At 40.5% G+C, this 19,180-nt stretch overlaps 1 protein-coding gene across 2 annotated transcripts in view; it reads right to left on the reverse strand.

The window, feature by feature from the left end:
• GALNT7 (polypeptide N-acetylgalactosaminyltransferase 7) overlaps positions 1 to 19,180 on the reverse strand; it is a 76,559-nt gene that overhangs the window by 18,420 nt on the left and 38,959 nt on the right. For both annotated transcript variants that reach the window (XM_075028432.1, XM_075028439.1), the window contains exons 3-5: positions 7,292 to 7,458; positions 504 to 634; positions 158 to 237 (exon numbers count right to left, since the gene is read on the reverse strand). In XM_075028432.1, the coding sequence (XP_074884533.1) occupies positions 158 to 237; positions 504 to 634; positions 7,292 to 7,458 (378 nt within the window). The remainder of the gene's footprint in view (positions 1 to 157; positions 238 to 503; positions 635 to 7,291; positions 7,459 to 19,180) is intronic.

Below are 19,180 nucleotides of genomic sequence, written 5' to 3' on the forward strand. Positions count from 1 at the left end.
TATGCTGGGAGATAATAAAATAATCATACAGCAAATATTGATGTAGTTTGATATAGATATGATATAGATATAAAACTATAGTTTGAAAAGTAAAGATTGTTACTGTGACTTTTTCTTCCTAAGAGGCCAGACACTGGAAACAATGGGAGAACATTACCTGTCCTTAGATATAGGAGCTATAAGTGGCGCATACCAATTAATTCCCACCTCACAATGGGCATCAAGGTAAACCAAAACCTTCAAAAGAAAAAGAGTAAAGACATTTACATTTCTGTATATGAGATCATGATGATTTAATTAAGCTTGTTTACACTGAAATGCTTTCATATTGTAAAAAAAAAAAAAAGTTTAAACGAGTAGAATTAATCTCTTTTTAAAACAATATTGATAATACAATACTATGTTTCTATGCACCTATTTGAACATAGAACCACCACCACCACCACCACCTCTCCTCCCAAGAAAGAAAAATAAGACAGACTTGTGTGTGAACCGGCTCCTACCTGTCCAAGTTTAGCCTTCTGGGCACCAATGCTCCTAGCTTGGATTAAACCTTCTCTCCTCTCATTTCGAAATACCTTTACAAGGCCATTCCACTGCTTAATATACTCATCCAGCCTTTCTTTTAAGTGTGCTATCAAATAACAAAGAAAAAAATAATTTTGGTAAGGTTTAATAATAAACAGTTTTGTACTCTTAACACAACCCAAATCCAACTCTACTTAAAAATATCTGCAGACATTTAGAAGAATCTTTAATTTGACTGCTCATACTACCGCTCACAAGCACTAAACGTGAAGAGATCAAGACTTGGAGCTCTCTGACTTCATGGCACAGGTTTGGCTCTGGCATATCTGAAGAAAAAGCAGCTGAAGCGGTTGGCCACACTGCAGGGCAGGTGGGTGGACAATTCCCAGTCACTTCCATATATCACACAGTGGCTTTCAGAGCTTTGCCTGTATTTCAACCAGGCAGAGAAGCTTCTACACTTCAGCACATGGTCTTTCCTCAGCAGATAAAGTCGCGTGTGCAGTTGAAGGCACCACTTCTCAGTTAAACATTTCTCTTCACTCACTTTCTGCCTCACAAAATTTTCTGTCAGTCAGTTAGACCTGGTGTCGTGGTTTAACCCCAGCCAGCAACTAGGCGCCACACAGCCGCTCACTCACTCCCCCCCACACCCAGTGGGACAGGGGAGAAAATCAGGAAAAGAAGTAAAACTCGTGGGTTGAGATAAGAACGGTTTAATAGAACAGAAAAGAAGAAACTAATAATGATAATGATAACACTAATAAAATATCAACAGTAGTAATAAAAGGATTAGAATGTACAAATGATGCGCAGAGCATCACCATCCGCCGATCAACACCCAGTTAGTCCCCCAGCGGCGATTCCCCCCGCCCCCACTCACCCCAGTTCCTATACTAGATGTGACATCCAGTTAATACACTAGATGGGACGTCCCATGGTATGGAATACCCCGTTGGCCAGTTTGGGTCAGCTGCCCTGGCTGTGTCCTGTGCCAACTTCTTGTGCCCCTCCAGCTTTCTCGCTGGCTGGGGATGAAAAGCTGAAAAATCCTTGACTATAGTCTAAACACTACTGAGCAACAACTGAAAACATCAGTGTGTTATCAACATTCTTCACATACTGAACTCAAAACATAGCACTGCACCAGCTACTAGGAAGACAGTTAACTCTATCCCAGCTGAAACCAGGACACCTGGAAACCCGAGACAGAAACCCACCATATTCAAATCATTGCCCTCCCTCATCTAGACCTGTTCCCTCTTGGGGTTGGGTGGTCTTATGGTAATCTTCTAATGAAATTAATAACTGGAGGGCCAAAATTGCAGTGAACGAGCTGTAGCTCATCATACTGATGAGCCAGGAAACCTTTAGCCAAAGGGACTTGGTCAGTAAAGGGATGAGTAACCGCCTAAGAATCAAGATGGGCTACCCTTAAATGGTTACAGATTTGTATTTGCACATTGGTCTTTGCCAAACTGATCTGGAAACCACATTCCTACCACACAATTTGAAAAAAAGGATCCTAGTATTGCATAATATTTTTGCACAGATGATTCTGTTGAGAAAACTCACAAAGGCAGAAGGGCCGGCAGCCAGGCACTGGCCATTTGAGGCTACGCTGATTTAACTACCAGTGTTCATTTAAAATCTATTTTTGTACTGAAAGGCTCAAAAGAATTGCCTGCAGCTTCAGATTCTCTCAGTTGGGAACCAGAATAAGCCACCTAAGCTACAGCCGAGGCATCCATGCACTGGTTTGCACCAGCTCCGAGAGGCTGCTAGATGCCATGTCTGTGCTGATCTAACAGGAGAGGGGATGTGCAGAGATGGAAGGAGAAGGATGTCCCTTCCAGCAGCAACAAGCCATCAGGTTGCTTCAGCAGCAACATTTTCTGCACCTTGAATGAAAATGATTGACGTCTGGACCTTGCTGCTACTTACATTTCAGTATGTTTTATATTCTTGCCAACAGTATTTAAAGAATGATAGTTTTAACAAAGGCTACAAATAAATAATTGAAATGGAAATGGTGGTTTTTGGAAGTGAAGTTTCCAAACTTGAAAATTCAGCAATTATACCAAAGAACAATCTTCTGAAACCACTATCTTTTAATACTCTTGTTATCCCTCCTCTTCAACTTCATAAAAGAATAAGGTTTCTCAACTAAAAGTTTTACGTATCCTCTTCTCCTTTCCCACACATATTTACAATTTCTTTTGTAAATCCTTGTGCATTAGGAAAAGTTCAAGGATACATAAATATCAAACTAGAGAAAACAATTTTATCACATGCTGTATAGAAGAATATGCCATGTAATATATATATAGAATATATGATATGATAGCTGTGATATAAATTTTTATAGGATAAAATCAACAAGAGTTATGAGGTCATACTGAAGTGGTACTAAGAGAATCTTTATACCACACCATTATTTATTCTGCAAATTCCAAGTACATGTTACAGAAGGACTGTCAGGAATGTTTTAAAGATTTAAAACCTGAAGTTATTTCCAGCTCTCCTGCCTACGAAGCCAAATGTTTTAGTTATCAAATGTTCAACTATGTAAGGCTCACAGGGAGCTGTAAAAACCTGTCATATTGATTGTGTAAAGCTTTTCTACAGTACAAGTCTCAGGACTTTGCAGTCCATTATCTGAAACCATGCCAGGGTTAGCAGCAAGTGCTATTTCCCACAGGAAAACTGAATTTTCCCTCCTTCCCATACTACAAAGCCTGCATGACAGTAGTGTATAAAATCCTGATACTTTTACAGTTAGAAATACTGTTTGGCCAACATTAAATTTTGTTCACCTAGAATGTGTATTTATGACATCTGTTAACAGCCTTACAGCATTCTGTTTTTTGTTTAAAAATGTGTATTTTACCTTTCAAAATATTATAACCATCTAATCTGGTCTTCCCTTGCTTGGGTTCTTCTCTCATGTCTCAGTGCATGATTAAAGCATGGATCAATGTTTTTTAAAAACACGTCCTTTCTCCAAAAGATCTTAGGCGTTGCAGATTACAAGGTGGGAGAGGAGGAGGAAAGCAGGTTTTTTCCCCTCGACTCATGGATGTCAGTTTGAGAACTAGAAAAATGGTATCAGAAGTCCTCCCTAAAGCAGCTGCCCCTGAGTCCCCTGTACTGTAATACTACTAACGTGGGGTGCTCGCTCTTAGGTCTAACAAAAGCACTGATTAATGCTTCAGCTTCCTCACTGCAAGCACCGTTAAACAAGTTAATAAAAATACTGTTACCTTTCTACGCTCATTACTTCCCCTTTGGTTATCTTACAGGATGCTGCATTAGTGGGAAATACAGATAGCTATAAAGAAAAAATAAGGAAACGCAAAAGGTAGACAAAGCCTTTAAACACTACTAGGAACATTGGTATTTACCTTGCAGTCACTCTTTACAGGTGCACGGGCTACAAAAGCGAGCTGCACCAGCTGACCTTTATGCTTCAAAAATAAATAAAGCTGGTACCTAAATACATAACAAGTAGTTGTTGAAGACCTATATACACAACTGTAATTGTAGGGAGCTTCAGAAAATCTGGTGTTATGAATTCTCATTGCCCTTCCAGAACAGCTGTATCCTCCACACAGGTAGCACTCACAGCAAAATAAACTGTTTCTATCAAGAAGCACAAGAAAAACTGGGGTGGGGGGGGAAAGCATGTGCAGCAGCATGACCACACTGACACTGTGATAGAAGCTGCTGCAACACTCTTGGACTCTAACATGCATTAATACAGAGGTGTCCATTCAAAATACCAGAACTAGCATCATTCAATTAGCTTGGTGTCACCTTCTTGTTACTGTTCCCTCTGTGCTTTGACAAAGGAAAAAATGCCCGAGCAGAACTCAGCACATCTCTCCATGCAGTCCTCCACAGTTAAACCCTGCTGTTTGCAGAAGAGATTAAGGAAGGAAGAGAGAGTGTCGTTCAGCAAAAAGACTGCTCCCAACTGACTTTGTATAAAGAACTACAATGAAAAGAACATTTTCCAAGCATTGCAACTGTTCCTCCCTGTAAGGCATAACATATATAAGCTTCTATGCAGCTGTAACTCCCTTCTGATGAAAGAGGTTTTCTCGTAAAGGAGGACAGGCTGGGCTCTTTATGAGCTAGCCTTTAGAAGTGTTTGCAACCGCTACGCTCCATTTTAATTTCGTATCGCTGGAGAAGGCAGCAGCTAAGAAATAAGGACAGCCACACTGATTGTGAGCAAACGTCCACCCAGTCCAGCATCTGTGTCCCTCAACATTGGTCTCAAAAAGCATAAGACGCTTTTTCCTGGGTGGAAAGGCAGGTATGAAGTGTGCAGTCTGAAAGCAGGTGGGGAAGGAGAAAATCCTGTATCTGTGCTGCCAGCACTGCTTTTCTTCTGGCTGAAAAAGCAAAAAGCCACCGGCAGCTCTGCTATGATTAAGACTGTTTGTGTTTTGCAGCTCTCCTACCAACTGGAGATCTCTTCAGGCAGCCTGGCACTCTTCGCAGCCTGTACTAGTTCATGCTTCTCTCTGGGGAGAAAGAAGTGGAGCAAGATTCTACTCTCCTGGCCATTTTTCACCTAGAATGCAATTTGAATTATTGAAATTAAGTTAATTATGTTTACCAAGTAATAGCCTAAAGCAGTTTGAAGAATTATTATAGTGAAACAGTACAGTTGCAGCAAGGTGTTCAGAGCCATTCCAGTCCGTGCTTGTTTTCCAGTCACTCATACATGAGAAAATTGCATCTCGAGCTTGCTTTACTGAATTTTCTGATTCAAGAAAGTTACTTGGGAAAATGAAGTGTGGGAAATATAGAGACAAGGGTCTGCCGGATGTTAGGTCCAGGCTAGCTGTATCTGCTAACCATTCATATATGAGTAGAAAGCATAAGTAAAGTTCTGTATTTCAAAACAAATTTCTTGAAAAATACTGCCTTTATTTAACAATCGATATATATTGGAAAAGTGTAGTACGAGTTGTTATGCCAGACAAACTCATTCCATGAATTACATATACACAGCACAGAGTCACCTACAACTCATGTGAAACCCAAGTACTGAGTCCAATCATCAGTAAAAAATCTGGTTATTTTTCTAGAGACCATCAGTGTCGTCATTATTTTATACAGCTGACTCGGTCCTTGAATAGCTCTGAAGGAAAGCTGTGATCCCAGACGAAAAGGAGAAACACAGCACATGTCTGCTGACTGCATTATTAAAATTATATCCCTTAGGAGAGAAGATATTTTTGTTTTATAGCGTGTGTGTGTATCTAAGCCAAATTCTCAAAAGCTGTAAAAGGATACAGGAGACTACAATGTAGCAATCAGTATCTTTATTAGACTAAGCCAGATGTAGTCAAGTTTACAATACAGGTAACTTTTCCTCTCCTGTAAAAACAAACAGAAAATGATACCTACCTACCTAAAGGTATGATGTAAAAATTAACATACAATAACTACTTTTAATGATGATTTATACTCAAAAAAGGCAACCTCAACTATGTGATGAGTTCAGTTTTAAAATTTATAGTGGGTATACCCACAGCAAACAACCTCCTGTGAGGCTGGAACTGGGAGAAGCCCAGATCACTTGATAAAACAGAGAGTTTCAGAACAGAGGCATCTGCTTTCCATGCCACTACCCAATTCAGCTATTATAAAAACAAAGAGGAGGGTAAAGGGAATGTATCCTATGCTGCTGACCAGTTCAAACTCGCCTGTGCTCTTAAAAGCCATCATCATCATTGTCTAAAGAAACTGTCATCCCGCACACCTAAAGTTATGTTTTTATTTGTGCATCTACTCTTTTTCTCTGTCAACTTCTATTCAAGAACTATGCTGCAATAAAATCTTGCAGACTGTGCAGCTTTGGTGCACTATTTTGAAATTTGTTTAAAGCTTAAAACCAGACAGATTTCCTCTATATCGATCATCTTGTATCTCTAGCATACCACTTCCAGTTCTTCCCTGTATTCAGCCTTAATTTGCATTAACACTGAAGATATCACCATTAAAGGAAAAAAGTCGGTGTATGTTTATGTATATAAAAATCACACCTAAGTACATACATTCTGACTATAAACCAAGACCAGAATGCATATTACAAAGGAAAAGGAAAACCTCTGGACTTCTGAAAATGTTGCTATGCAAGACTCAAAGAAAGGCAGAAATTAAAACACACTTAAATTCTTAAAAGCCCCTCCCCCCAATAAGAAACAATAAACACCTTAACGTGATGTTTAATTAAAAAAGGATGTTGGAAATTAGAAAGATATTGAAAATGGATCAGAATAATTCAATAGCCTTAGATACATTTTTATGATAGTAAAAAAAGACCCAGCCCCCCTAAAAACCGGAATCTGGATTCCTATATGGAATGAAGCAAGAAATCATTCCTAAATAGGCTTAACTTAAACTCCTTCAATACTCTTAAAACTACTTGTTTTCATAAGAGCTAACAGAGGTACTAGCTATCCCAGCTTTCTACTATATACTACTCCACAACTGTGGTAGAGAGTCCACCACAAATCCTATATTTCAAACAGTTGAACACACATAAAGGACTGCCACCTTTATGAAAGCAGTTCATTGGAAAAGAGCTTTCCCTTCACTGAAAACTGAAAGGACTGTGAAGAAGCAACTTACTTGTCTTGCAGAGTCAACTCAATTCTCCATGGCACATAATGAGAAGAAAACTATTTAAAGAAAAAATAAAGCTTCCTTTTCTACAAGTATTCTGTTATTATTCCAAATATACCTTTGTTGCTAAAATCATCAATCAGCACGATTTCTGCCAAGTATTTCCTTGGTGTTCTCTTAATGACACTGTGGACTGTCCTCATGAGTGTGGACCATCCTTCATTATGGAAGACAATGACAACGCTGGAGGTGAGCAGGTTATCATCATAATGCCAGTATTTGCATCTGTAAAAAGATTTGATTTTATTAGTTTTCACGCTGTGATTTGCAGAACTGCTTAAGAACATCTTTGTGCAAACAAAATCTTCACTGATGGCTATTCTTCAGATTAAAAGAGAAACAGGATATAAAAGGTAATACAGCTTAAGCATCACAGAGGTACGAGACCCAACGAGCAGCTTGTTTCCAGCCAGCAAGCTTTTTTGCCTCCTGAAAGAGGTAGGATGCAGCTGGTGAACAATGACTCCTGCCTCAACAGCTACATGCTTCCTCCTGTGTAGGTGGATGGCATTACACGGACCCCGCCGAGAGACGTGCCTACCACCACCACCACCACCTTGCTGCTTGTGTTGCCAGTAGAGAACAGTGGAAGAAAAAGCCCCAAATTGCATCTGCCAAAATGGGGGTCCCCTTCAAAACATCAGATATCACAATTTAGGATGGACTGTGCCTTTGGCTCAACCTACTGCATAACATCGCAGTAAGACGGTGCTGTTTTTTTCCAAGACTCTTTAAAATCAGATTTACCCCATAGAAGGACTGTCTATAAAGGGTTTCTGTTGGCTTTATACAGTTCACATGCAGAATCCACATTAATTAGCAAAGTTATGAACGTTGTTGTAGCAAGGCAAAACTCATTAATTTCTGCCTTTTCACAATAAAAGAGATTTAAACATAGTAAGTAAACTTGCTAGAAGCACAGCAGCAGCACGTGAAATGCTCATGTCAGCTGCTCTGCCTAAGACTATCTCGATTTGCAAGAACTGTCAGAAAAGCAGTTACTCGTGGGAAAAACGTAATCCCATGGCAGACAAGATATGATCTCTACTATTTATTATTCATGGTTAAACTTTCAGGTATAACAAACGTAGCTAAAATACACAACCTTACCAAACCCATTAAACCCTCCATTCCCTAGTCAAAATGCAGAGTCACATTTCACTGGATGTAAAAAGGTAACAGCTTTGGCCAAATTTGTGCAATTGTACTTTTTTTTTTTTTTTAACAGATAGAAGTAAAAATTTTAAAAAAGTAGACTGCCAAGGACAGGTTTCAAAGCTGGCGTGATTTCAATGGGCTCCTTCCTTGAAAGAAAGGAGAAGAGGGGAAAAAAACCCAAGAGATGTGAGAAACCAAACAAAAACCATGTAGAAAACTCACAAGGAATAAAGCGAGAAAATGAACACTGAAAGGTTGCCAAATTTTAGAAAAAGGCCAAGAATTTACAGATCATTTGAAAACGTAATGCCTTTACAAAATTTGACAAGGAATGCTATCACAATAACAAGGCGACAAATTTTGATCAAAATAAACAGTTTCTAACCCTACAAATGCATTGAATGGACATTCAAGTAACAGGTTCAATCAAGCATGTATCTGGCTATAACATACATCTTTCTAGTAGTCAACATGACAGATGACAATTGCGTCAACCAAACATGCAAGACTAACCAGTGTCAGAAAGAGTGACACAGGAAATGTAACTATTGCCTATGTTCATTCCTGTTAAATTTTTTCAATTTAAGCATCAGTATCGGTGGGTTCCAGCTTGGCGTGCCATGAAAAGCACTTATGTATCCATTTAAAACACACTGCATTTCAATTTTACTGTGGACCTGGACTCAGGTCTTTTTTCCTGAAGAATAACGGATGATTTAGAAACAAGCAAAATGAGTAATTCAGTCCACACTTTCTAATATTTATTAATCACATTTATCAACAATGGATTTCATTTGCAATTGTAATGTCCATTTCCCCAACTGCATCCCTAAATGAGACTGTTCACAGTCTCCCTAACTACAACCAGTCCAGCTATTTCCTTACCTGGAAGTTTCCCTACCTGATCACTAGCCCCTTTCCCCAACTATAATAATACAATTCCTATCACCAAACCCAGAGACATAGCACTTTTGATTTCAATGGGCAAAAGACTTCCTTTTTTCATCTTTTAGCAAGTAAAGTCTCTACGAGGGAGAATCTGACCTTTCACAGACAACTATTACATATTAAGAAATTATTCTTGACAAATAGAAACTTTTAAACTTACAGATACAGACTTCCATAGTTATATTTCTCTATATACAATAAAAAGCTTAAATGCACAGAAACATTCCTGTGTTTGAAAAATTACCTTAATCATCAGAAATAACCAGAGTTTCTGAAACTCAATGAAGTTAAATGTGGAAAGAACTCATGTAACGGATCTACAGGTATTTAAGGAGTGTTTTTTGGTGAAGAAAGATGTATTTCACTTATTGTCAGGAAACAGCATCAATATGTATTTCTCACCCACCAAGAAAAAAAAAAGAAATTGGTAGAAAGAAACTATTAATTTTGGTCCTGTGGGAAAAGAAAATTACAGAATCAAAACAGTCTGTAGCTAAGTCCGATCTAATAAGGCATTTCTTCTCTTACTCAGGCACGCTGTAAGCAACCTCTGAAACAGCACTATCTCTACAAGTATGGTTTACTGACTAAAATCCTCCAGCTCAGTTGTTTTTATGCCTGAAGTAGCTGCAGCTAATCATATTTATCAGCTACCAACATACAAGTGCTAGACCCACTGTTTAAAATGCATGGTTCGGGCCACTGTTGCCTTCCTTCCACAGATCCCTCTCAAAAGATTTCAGCTGATTAGAGATTGCAATACTTCCATTTGTAGGACAAGCTACAAGAGACAACTTATTCAGCCATTTGCAGAGATAAAGTGGATATGCTACCTAGGTACGTTAAGTTGGCTGCGTAGAAGATTTTCCATTGTGAGTTTAATAACAAATTAATACCAGAACTGTGTTGCTTTACACATACATTCACCTGGATTAATTTTCGTGATACAGTTAAGTTAAGATGGAGGAAAATGGGGTGTTACGCATTCAAAATTGGCATGCCAGCTGAACGCCATTCAGGAGCTCCATGTAAAATACACTGGAAATTAATAGCACCTTTTGCCTCAAAGGAGAAGGCAGTATCTGATGCACTGTGCCACTGACCTGCACCTTCAGCAGTTTAGCTAGGAAATCTTTTTGCTCTCCAATAACAAAGACAGCCAGCTACAACATTTCAGACTGCCTTCAACAGAAAAAAGGGAAACACTGCAAAAACCCCCAAATCTTTTGGTTGCTTACTTCTCTCACTTCTGGTCATGTAGGTAAGTCATACTTAGGAACAAAATGGTGAAGAGCATAAGAATGAAAGACAGTAAGTAACGTAACGTAATTTTAAAAAGCCAAACCTATTACAAAAGCCTGAACTGAACAACACATCTGTGAGCAATTTTTAAGCATTTTTTGATCTGTATTTAATACCTTTTTAAAACATAAAACCAGAGGTCTAGACAGGCTTTTTGCTACATATCCAACTTAATCTCCTCACATCTGTCAGCAAGTTTTACTTTTTAAGCTTGAAAAATCAGGTGTTGCTAAATGTGCCATTTGCAAGCCATAAAAGCACTACATTTATACCTCTAGTAAGATCATACTTTTAGTTTTTTCCAGCAGCTGTATTTCACTTATTGGACAGTCCACAGACTGACTCATCAAGCCCATAAGCTCCAACAGACTGCAGTAACTCCCTATGCATGATCTTGTCTCTCATCTTGCATTGAGAATTGGAGATTTGAAACACGGTAGTTGTTTTCAATATGTGCAATTAAGAAATATTTTAATCTCTGTGGCAATTTTTTCCAACAAATGCAAATGTCGCTCAAGTATTTCAGTGACAAAAATCAGGAGCCTCCACTCTCATTTCCGTCACATCCACAGGGAAGGAAGCGGGGAAGAGCTTTTCTTCAGTGGAGCAGCACTGACATCCAGTGGTTGGCAAACCAAATACCAAGAAACCAGAAACGCATTTTCCTTGTGTTTGAAGCTGAATTTTACAGTACTAGTTTCCCTGTAAATTTTAGGGGCCAGAAAAGGAAAATAAAAAGCCTGAATTTCCAGACTCATGCTTCAGTTTTAAAAGATAGGGGCAAGGAGATACGAGTGTCCAGGCAAAAGCTGCAAGCTGTTGAAAACTGGCACGGGCAGATGCAAAGTACAAAAGAGTCTGCGACAAAGAGGACTGAAATATGTTTCACCTCCAGCTTCATCCCTGGGTGCTGTCCTGCCCACATACGGTAGCACAGTGCCCTTTCAGGTGTAGCCTGCAGGCCAGCTGTGGTTATACACTGTGAACCAAATCAGTAAACAAACTCACTTAAAAAAATTTAGTTTGAATTCTTATTGGTATAGCCGAGAGGACAGCACGTTGCAGCAGATATGCAGGAATGAGAGGGTAGCATCCTCAAACTAGTCTTGCCCCTAGACATTTCACATCGCTTTTCCTGGCCCCTGTAAAGAGTTACTGTACGGGGCAAGAAGGAGCAGGCATGCACCGATCTGTGAAGGGCTGGCAACGCCTTCCCTCGGCAGCGCCGCAGGGAAGAGCAGCTCCGTTTGCTTCCTTTCCTCAGGGAACTCGGGAGTGAGAGGAAGCAACACCTTCAGATCAGTCCATGAATAAAAACTTCGCGTCCCCAAATCAGCTCTGGTGTTACTGAGCAAAAACATGGACTGACTCATCACTGGAACGAGAAGAAACTTTTTGAAAGATACAGTAGTGACCTAATGGAGAAACAGGGTGAGTAACGCTTCTTCTGACTATTAGCCTGCCTACTTAAGACATGAATTAGTCCTACTCCCTCTCCACCCCTGGGAGGGAACAGCACTGTTGGAGACTGTGCCACACGGATGTCCCTGTCCCTCGATCACAAAGTCGTGCACCAGCCACAGCAGGAGAGGAGCCCTTTTATGGGGGACCCATATGGGGCTGGAGCGCTCCTCGGCTTGACGAAATTTCTGCTCTTGCAGCTTTGTACTCCATTCATTAGCTTGCTCTTACTGACGTCCCTTGGCCCAATCAACGTGACCGTGGGTACATGCTCCAAGGACTGGATGACCCTACAGCCTCCCTGTTAGCAACCACTGCGGCTGCAGATGTGGGCTTAAATTTCCTCAGGCTAAAAAGAGCCCAAGCTAGAGGCTGCTTCTACTGGAAGAGAAATCCAGGCATCAAGCAAAAATGCAAGGGAAGGAGGAGAGCACCTCAACAGCAATTCAAGGGTGAGCCCTAATAAGATAGATACTTGGAGGGCAATTTGAGATCTTGAGCCAACAGAAGTGCTTCTCATATCATCCTGAATTCCTAACTTCCCTAGCATACCAGCACCTAAGCTCCAGAGAAAAGTAAAATGTATCGCAGCCACAACTGACTCTATCCTGATACTATCTTCCTCAGGTCAACTATATAACTAGCACCTGCACTTTCCAAAGGCACATCAGTCCCCTCTCTGGGTTTTAAAGCACTGTACTTGTGTGCTCAGACCAAAACATAGCAGCACAGATTTCTCCAAGACAGCAGGCAGTTGCCGTCACATTCCTGTACCCACTCCAGCAGCCAACTCCTAAGAAGCTCGAGTCAGCTGTTTCAAGTCGAGAGCCCTGAATCAGTACAAAGCTGAAGGTCTCAGGTTAGCATTTATCCTGAAATTGTAGTTGACACACATAAAAAGGAATCTCTCTTCTCCATTAATATAAAACTGTTCACAATTTTAAATTGTATTTTAAGTTTTATTTCATGTTTAAAATGGTATGAGAATCATAGTGATATTATCACCTACTGATAATTGCTTTATAGTGCATGCATTTTCTCACTCTTTGAGAGGGTCTAGCACTAGCAGAGCCCAAAAATAAGTTAGGAGCTCTGTTTCCATTTGCAGCTTCCTCTTGTAGTAAGCCCTGTTCTTATCTTATAAGGAGACAGTCCTTCAGCAGACAGCATGCCGTTTACATACTTTAATAGTGAATTCAGGGCTGCTTGTTATTTTAAATCATCAATTTATTATGACTACTGCGTCACCCCCTAAGACGACGTATGCCAGTTTCTTTCATAGAACACCTTCACCAGTTTGCTCATCTATACAGTTGATGCCACCAAGGTCCTGGCTGCAACCGGCTGCTTGATGCCTGCAAGTCAGATGGATCATTGCCTAAGTCTAGAGTAGGCAGAAACAGATTACAGAACTGGGCATTTCTTCGTTAAGGTATGACTAAGTAAATCTGAAGTTAATACTGGATTTGTTACCTATGAAGCCTTAAAGAGTATTTTTATGCATCAGCAACATCAATGTAAGATTACAGTAGTCAACTTAAAAAACAGGGGTTCTGGAAGAGAAGTGAACAGACAACCCAAGAAGGACATTTTGATCAGCTGAGTAAATTTTTTTCCTCCCCTTCAGACGACAGCAACAAAACCTCTACTACACACTACCTAACAGCTTAAACCTATACACTGAAATAGCATTTCCTATTTTTACAATAGCTACAAGCTTCATCTATTTCCATTCCTGAAGTAGCCTGCAAGGCTATGGGACTAATTTTGTTATTAGTGCCCCTGGAAGCACAGGCTACATCTCCTATCATACCTCTGAAAGTGCCACGATCCAAATTCAAGGCAAGGTTTGTACAGAGACCCAATGTTAGGGCTAACAGGAAAATTAAAGGAATACACTTTGCATTTTTTTTTTTTTTAACCACAGGATTCTTGCCCATAGTATCACTTGCCCAACACTGAAGAAGTTAAAGCAATAAACACCCTAGGGCAGGAGAGCTGGGGCAGGTAGAAGGTCAAAATAAGTCCCCTTCCTCAGGGAAGGGAGATGGAGCCAAAGCCCTCTTCTTTCCTGGTTTGGTTTAAAGCGGTGCAGGATCTCTCCGCACATCTCCAGCCCTCCCGCAGCACCGCGCCACATGCTACGGCAGGGAGGAGACAGGGCAAGCGGATGGCTCAGCACCGACTGGCGCAGGATGCGGCTGTGGGTCAGCTGCGGGACAGCAGTTTGTGGCGATGCGCTCCCTCTCCCCGCTGAGGCAGCCAGCGCTGTGTCCTCAGAAAACGCCGGCAAGAAGCTACAACTCGCTGCGTGCGGCAGTTCTCGGCGTTTCTCCATGGAGGTGGGCGCTAGTTTAGCAAGTTGCGGCTTGATGCGTTTGCTTACGTACAGCTCAAGAGAATCCAGGCTGTGCATAATTTTGGATTTATCAAACGCTGCCTAATATAATATACCTAATATAATAAACCTAATTTACCTAATATAATAAGCAAAAGGCTAGAAAGAAGCTTGGGGCAGTGGACTCAGCCCCACAGAAGTACTTTATTTCCACCATGCCTTGCTCATCAGAGATTAAACCTTGAAGTTCCTGCCCACGCTCAGCTGGACTGAATTATGACTTATATCATGCATGTTTATTTAAATGCTTTACCACAGTAAGTTCTGGTTAACAGGAACAAGACAGAGCATAAGAAGTTCATTTAATTTTTTAGTTTCACATTCAGATTACAACTCATTTGACAGAATGCTTCCGCCATTTGCCCCAAAATTTCTATGATGCAAGACGGCACCTGGAAGGTTACACAAGCAGCTGCAGGAAACCTCTCAGACTCCTCTCTGCCCCCTCCTCCAAAGTCAAGGTTTAAGGCAGTATTTAAATATACTCCAGGTGCTGCACTAGACTTTTCTGTTGAGCAAGTGGTCCTGTTCAGAGCTTGGTCTTCTCATTTCAAATGCACAGGTAAGTAAATCCAACTACAGATAACACACCTGGCGCCTCTGCCAACTTCTTTGTACTCTTCCAGTGAACTATTTCTCTGTTGAAAATTAAAATTTGAAACGCTAACAGCCAACACTAAAGAGACAGGATCCATCTTCACTGTAGTTTTCACTACTGGGACCTGAAACGTTAACAGAAAATGCTTGGTTTTGCTTTAAGGCCAATGCCTGGAATTCAAATCTTTCCTGACCACAAGGAGATGCTCTGACAATACATGGCTAAGTACATTTTAAACACATTTTTTTCCTCCAGGAGTCTTGCCAGCAGTAAGGCAGCTGATAACCTGCAGAGGAAAGCCAGCCTTCCTGATTTAGTGTGACCACTATAATTCACCTGATTCTCAACCCCGGCCTTCAGTAAGGCAGACAAAGATTTATGCGCATACTATAAAATTAGTTTTCTTGGTTACAGAACAGTTCCAGTGTACTATGTGGCACTTGAATAAAAGATTTTCCCAAGGTACTACATGAAATGAAACCAAGTCCCTAATGCTCCATTTCCAGTGACACAGATACCAACAGTAATTACTGAATTTTATTTTTCATATAACAGTATCAAATATGTAATTTGCACAGTGCTATAATTAAGGAACTAATCACATTCCTGAAGAAAGCAGGCTCCACTCCAGAGCTTTTCTATTCAATCTCCTTAGCTACAACAAGATTGACTGGACACCTAACTACTTACTGTAAAATAACATACTAAACTCATGTTATTTGCCCAGAGTAAAAAGACCAGACATTTCTAATGAGCAGCCAAGATTGATTTGCCTTATTTCATACCCTGAGTAATTGTTTACAACTAAAGATTTCGGTATTTTTTTGACTCAACTCCAGCACCAAAAATTTTCTATACCGTTTGATACTTTTAATAGCACTTCAGCCAACCAAAGAGTCCAAGCTGTCACCATCAAACTATGATAGGAAAAATATCTTTACTAACAGCTTTGCTGCACCAACACACAGCTCTGCATGTATGTAGTCTTAAGTAAAGCCAGAAGTCTTTATTTTTGGCAAGAAATCCCTCCTCTGCTTGTACTAAAAATAATAAAAAAATAAAACAAACGCCCTTCAAAACCACATGTATGATTTTAAAAAACAAGCCAATTCTCATTCCCTTTTGATTTGTTTTATAAAATGTCGTGAGCTGCAAAAACAGTTTTCCAAAAATACATTTCTGTACACAAGGAACATTGTACTCAAGCAAGGAAGAGTTACTTTTTGAGGTTTTTCAACAAAAGCTTATTGCCAGTTGTTCTGTTTGAAGTAAAAAGGTGACCCATGGCAACAGATCCAATTATTCAAGTACAAATTTGCACAGCCCAGGGGGCATGCCCTGTAACAGCAATAACGTCATTAAAAAGGAAAAGTCAAACTGGATAATCCATGGAAGAAAAAAACCACTTTAAAATATTTATTTTGCCATGGTCAGACTGACAGATGTGTGTGGGTGATGCAGTTGAAATTCTGGCTCACTCTGGTGAGCGGACAGTAGTTATCTATTGTCATACTGAAAAAAAAAAATCCAGGAAGAGATTAATTTGTCTCATGCCATAAACATGCACAAAGAATCATGATGCTTCCTTCTCCCAGTCAAACGTCTCAGGATAAGATTCCTGCAACATTTGTCAAAAGAAGCTGTCAAAAAAATGTAGTTTAAATAGAGTCAAAATACTAAAACCCTCTGGGTCAGTAAGAAAAACATGTAAGCAAGTCTTCCATGGGTTGGATAACAACAGCATATCAGGCCTGAGCAATGCACGTGAGCACTGATCCTTTCTTACAGTCAACACAGTTAATTACCCTGGCATGAAATCTGATCAACAGTATGAACATCCCTGGCTTAAGGGCTTTACAGTAATGTAAGTTAGTTAATAGGACAGATAAGGAGTTTCACAGAGCATCACTTACAATATACTTCAAGAAAATGCTTCTTGACTTAAATTTCAACCCAAAGTGCAATAAGCATGACCCAAGCCCAGCAAAATATACCAATGGAAATGGCAGATGTGGATTGGAGTGTTTTACTGTGAAAGTGAACTTCATAAAGGAAAACCTGCATTGCTCCTTAGTGTTTTTGAGATAAAAGAAACTACAAAGAGGCTACTGCAACTAATGCATTGTAGATACCTTTTTTTAAAAAATTCTGAATACAGATTCTTTGGAACAACTCACATAGCTTTGGTCTTGTGTAACCAAGTGCAGCTCTTGAAATGAGCCATGTATCAGACAGCCTCCTCTCAGAGCTCCACACTCGTAGTCATCAGTGGTTTTATCCATCAGGCAGTTTCTTCTCCCTTTTTGACTCTTTCACAGAGAAACCATTATTTGAATGTTTCCTAACATCTGCCATGAGAAGTTCATGATCTCAGGTGTTACAACTTTGCCAAAAAGGGCCCAGGAATGGCTTCTTTGAGGACAACCTCCCCAAAACACAGGAACAGTCCACTCCCACATGCAGTAAGTCAAACAGGCATGGCAGAAAGCCCACCTGGCTGCGCCAAAAACTCCTGATGGAGCTCCAATGCAAAAAAGGAAGAGTAGGGAAGGTAGATGCATGGACTGGCTACCTAGGAGTACAGAAACATTGCCTGAGCACATACAGAGAGAATTAAACGCAAAGCTCCGGTGGAGTTGAAATCTGTGGGATGGGAAGGGCAACAGGAAGGGCTTGTAGGCAAAAGGAAGACTAAAGAAAACACGGGTTTACTGCTGAATGAGGTGCAACTTGGTGTCAAAGGACAGAGAAAAGACTGAGACGCTTAATACCTGATTTCCCTCTGTCTTCACTTGCAAGGTTTGCTGTCATACCTCCCAAGTCCCTGCATCTAGTGGCAAAGTCTGCAGAAGCGAAAGAATATCGACCATAGAGGAAGGGTGGTTCAGGGACCACTTCACTGGACGTATCACAGCAAATGGGATAAACACGCAGAAGTCCATGGGACTGGATGGGCCGCACCAAAGGGTGCTGAGGGAGCTTGTGATGTCATTGTGAGGTCACGCTCTACCATTTTTACAAGGTCCTGGTACTTGACAGCGGTTCCTGATGACTGTCAAAGACAAATGCCATGCCCACCTTCAAGAAGGAACTATGGCTAGCCAGCCTAATCTCAGCCCCTGGAAAGATGACACAGCATATGCTGCTGGAAGCCATTTCCAAGTGCATGAAGGAGAAGGTGACCAGGAATAGCCAACGTGGTTTTACCAAGGGCATATCCATCATCCTGACAATGAAAAAGCTTCCAACTCAAGATTAATACCTTCTCCCCCCAAAAAACCAGCTATTAACAACAGCCACTGCGGATAAAAAGCATAAGGCTACGTCCTGCAAGGATCCATTTAGGATAATGACTTAAAAAGCAAAATGCAGTTTGCCTCTGTCTCGTCAGAAGGAGGCCAACACACAGTGACAACATTTAACACTGGGATTTGTATTAATCCCAGTATGTTTAAAAAAATATTATTATACAACACTTTCTGCTTAGGTAGCCATACAGCAGAACTAATGTCTTCAGTGCGAACATACAAAAGAACATTAACCACAGACTCCATGCAATTGGACTTCTAAAAGTGACAGTCACTTCACTTAGGTCTCTATTTTAAACCCATTGAATTGGAGGACTGATTTTGCAGCAAGTCTCTTCAGTGAGGCTTGTACCCACAGCTCCAAATGCCACAGCCCCTTTGGCCAGCACCGTGCCTGCTTTGCCATGCCTATCTTTAGCTACACCATGGAAAGCAGTAAAACAGATTGGAAGAAGCACAGCAGAGGCCTGGCCCGAGGACTCATTCAGCATCTCATACCCACAGTCATGGGGCGGAGAGGACATGGACAATTTATTTATTTTTTCCAGATGGGAAAATAGCTGTATTTACCAAATCTCCAGGCAATGGCCAAAAACCCAAGAAGCAGAGCTTCAGTGCCTGGATGAGAAAATGGTGTAGGGCAGCGTGTTTTGAATTCATTAGTACCTGGTGAAATTTTTGGAATTGATTAACTTTATCCAGGAAGGACTGCCTTCTCTAAAATAAACCAGATTACTAGAGCTTAAATGTGCAAGGGACCTTCTAGCATGAAGA

The sequence above is a fragment of the Buteo buteo genome, chromosome 1 (genome assembly GCF_964188355.1).
Source record: "Buteo buteo chromosome 1, bButBut1.hap1.1, whole genome shotgun sequence".
Taxonomy (NCBI): Eukaryota; Metazoa; Chordata; class Aves; order Accipitriformes; family Accipitridae; genus Buteo; species Buteo buteo.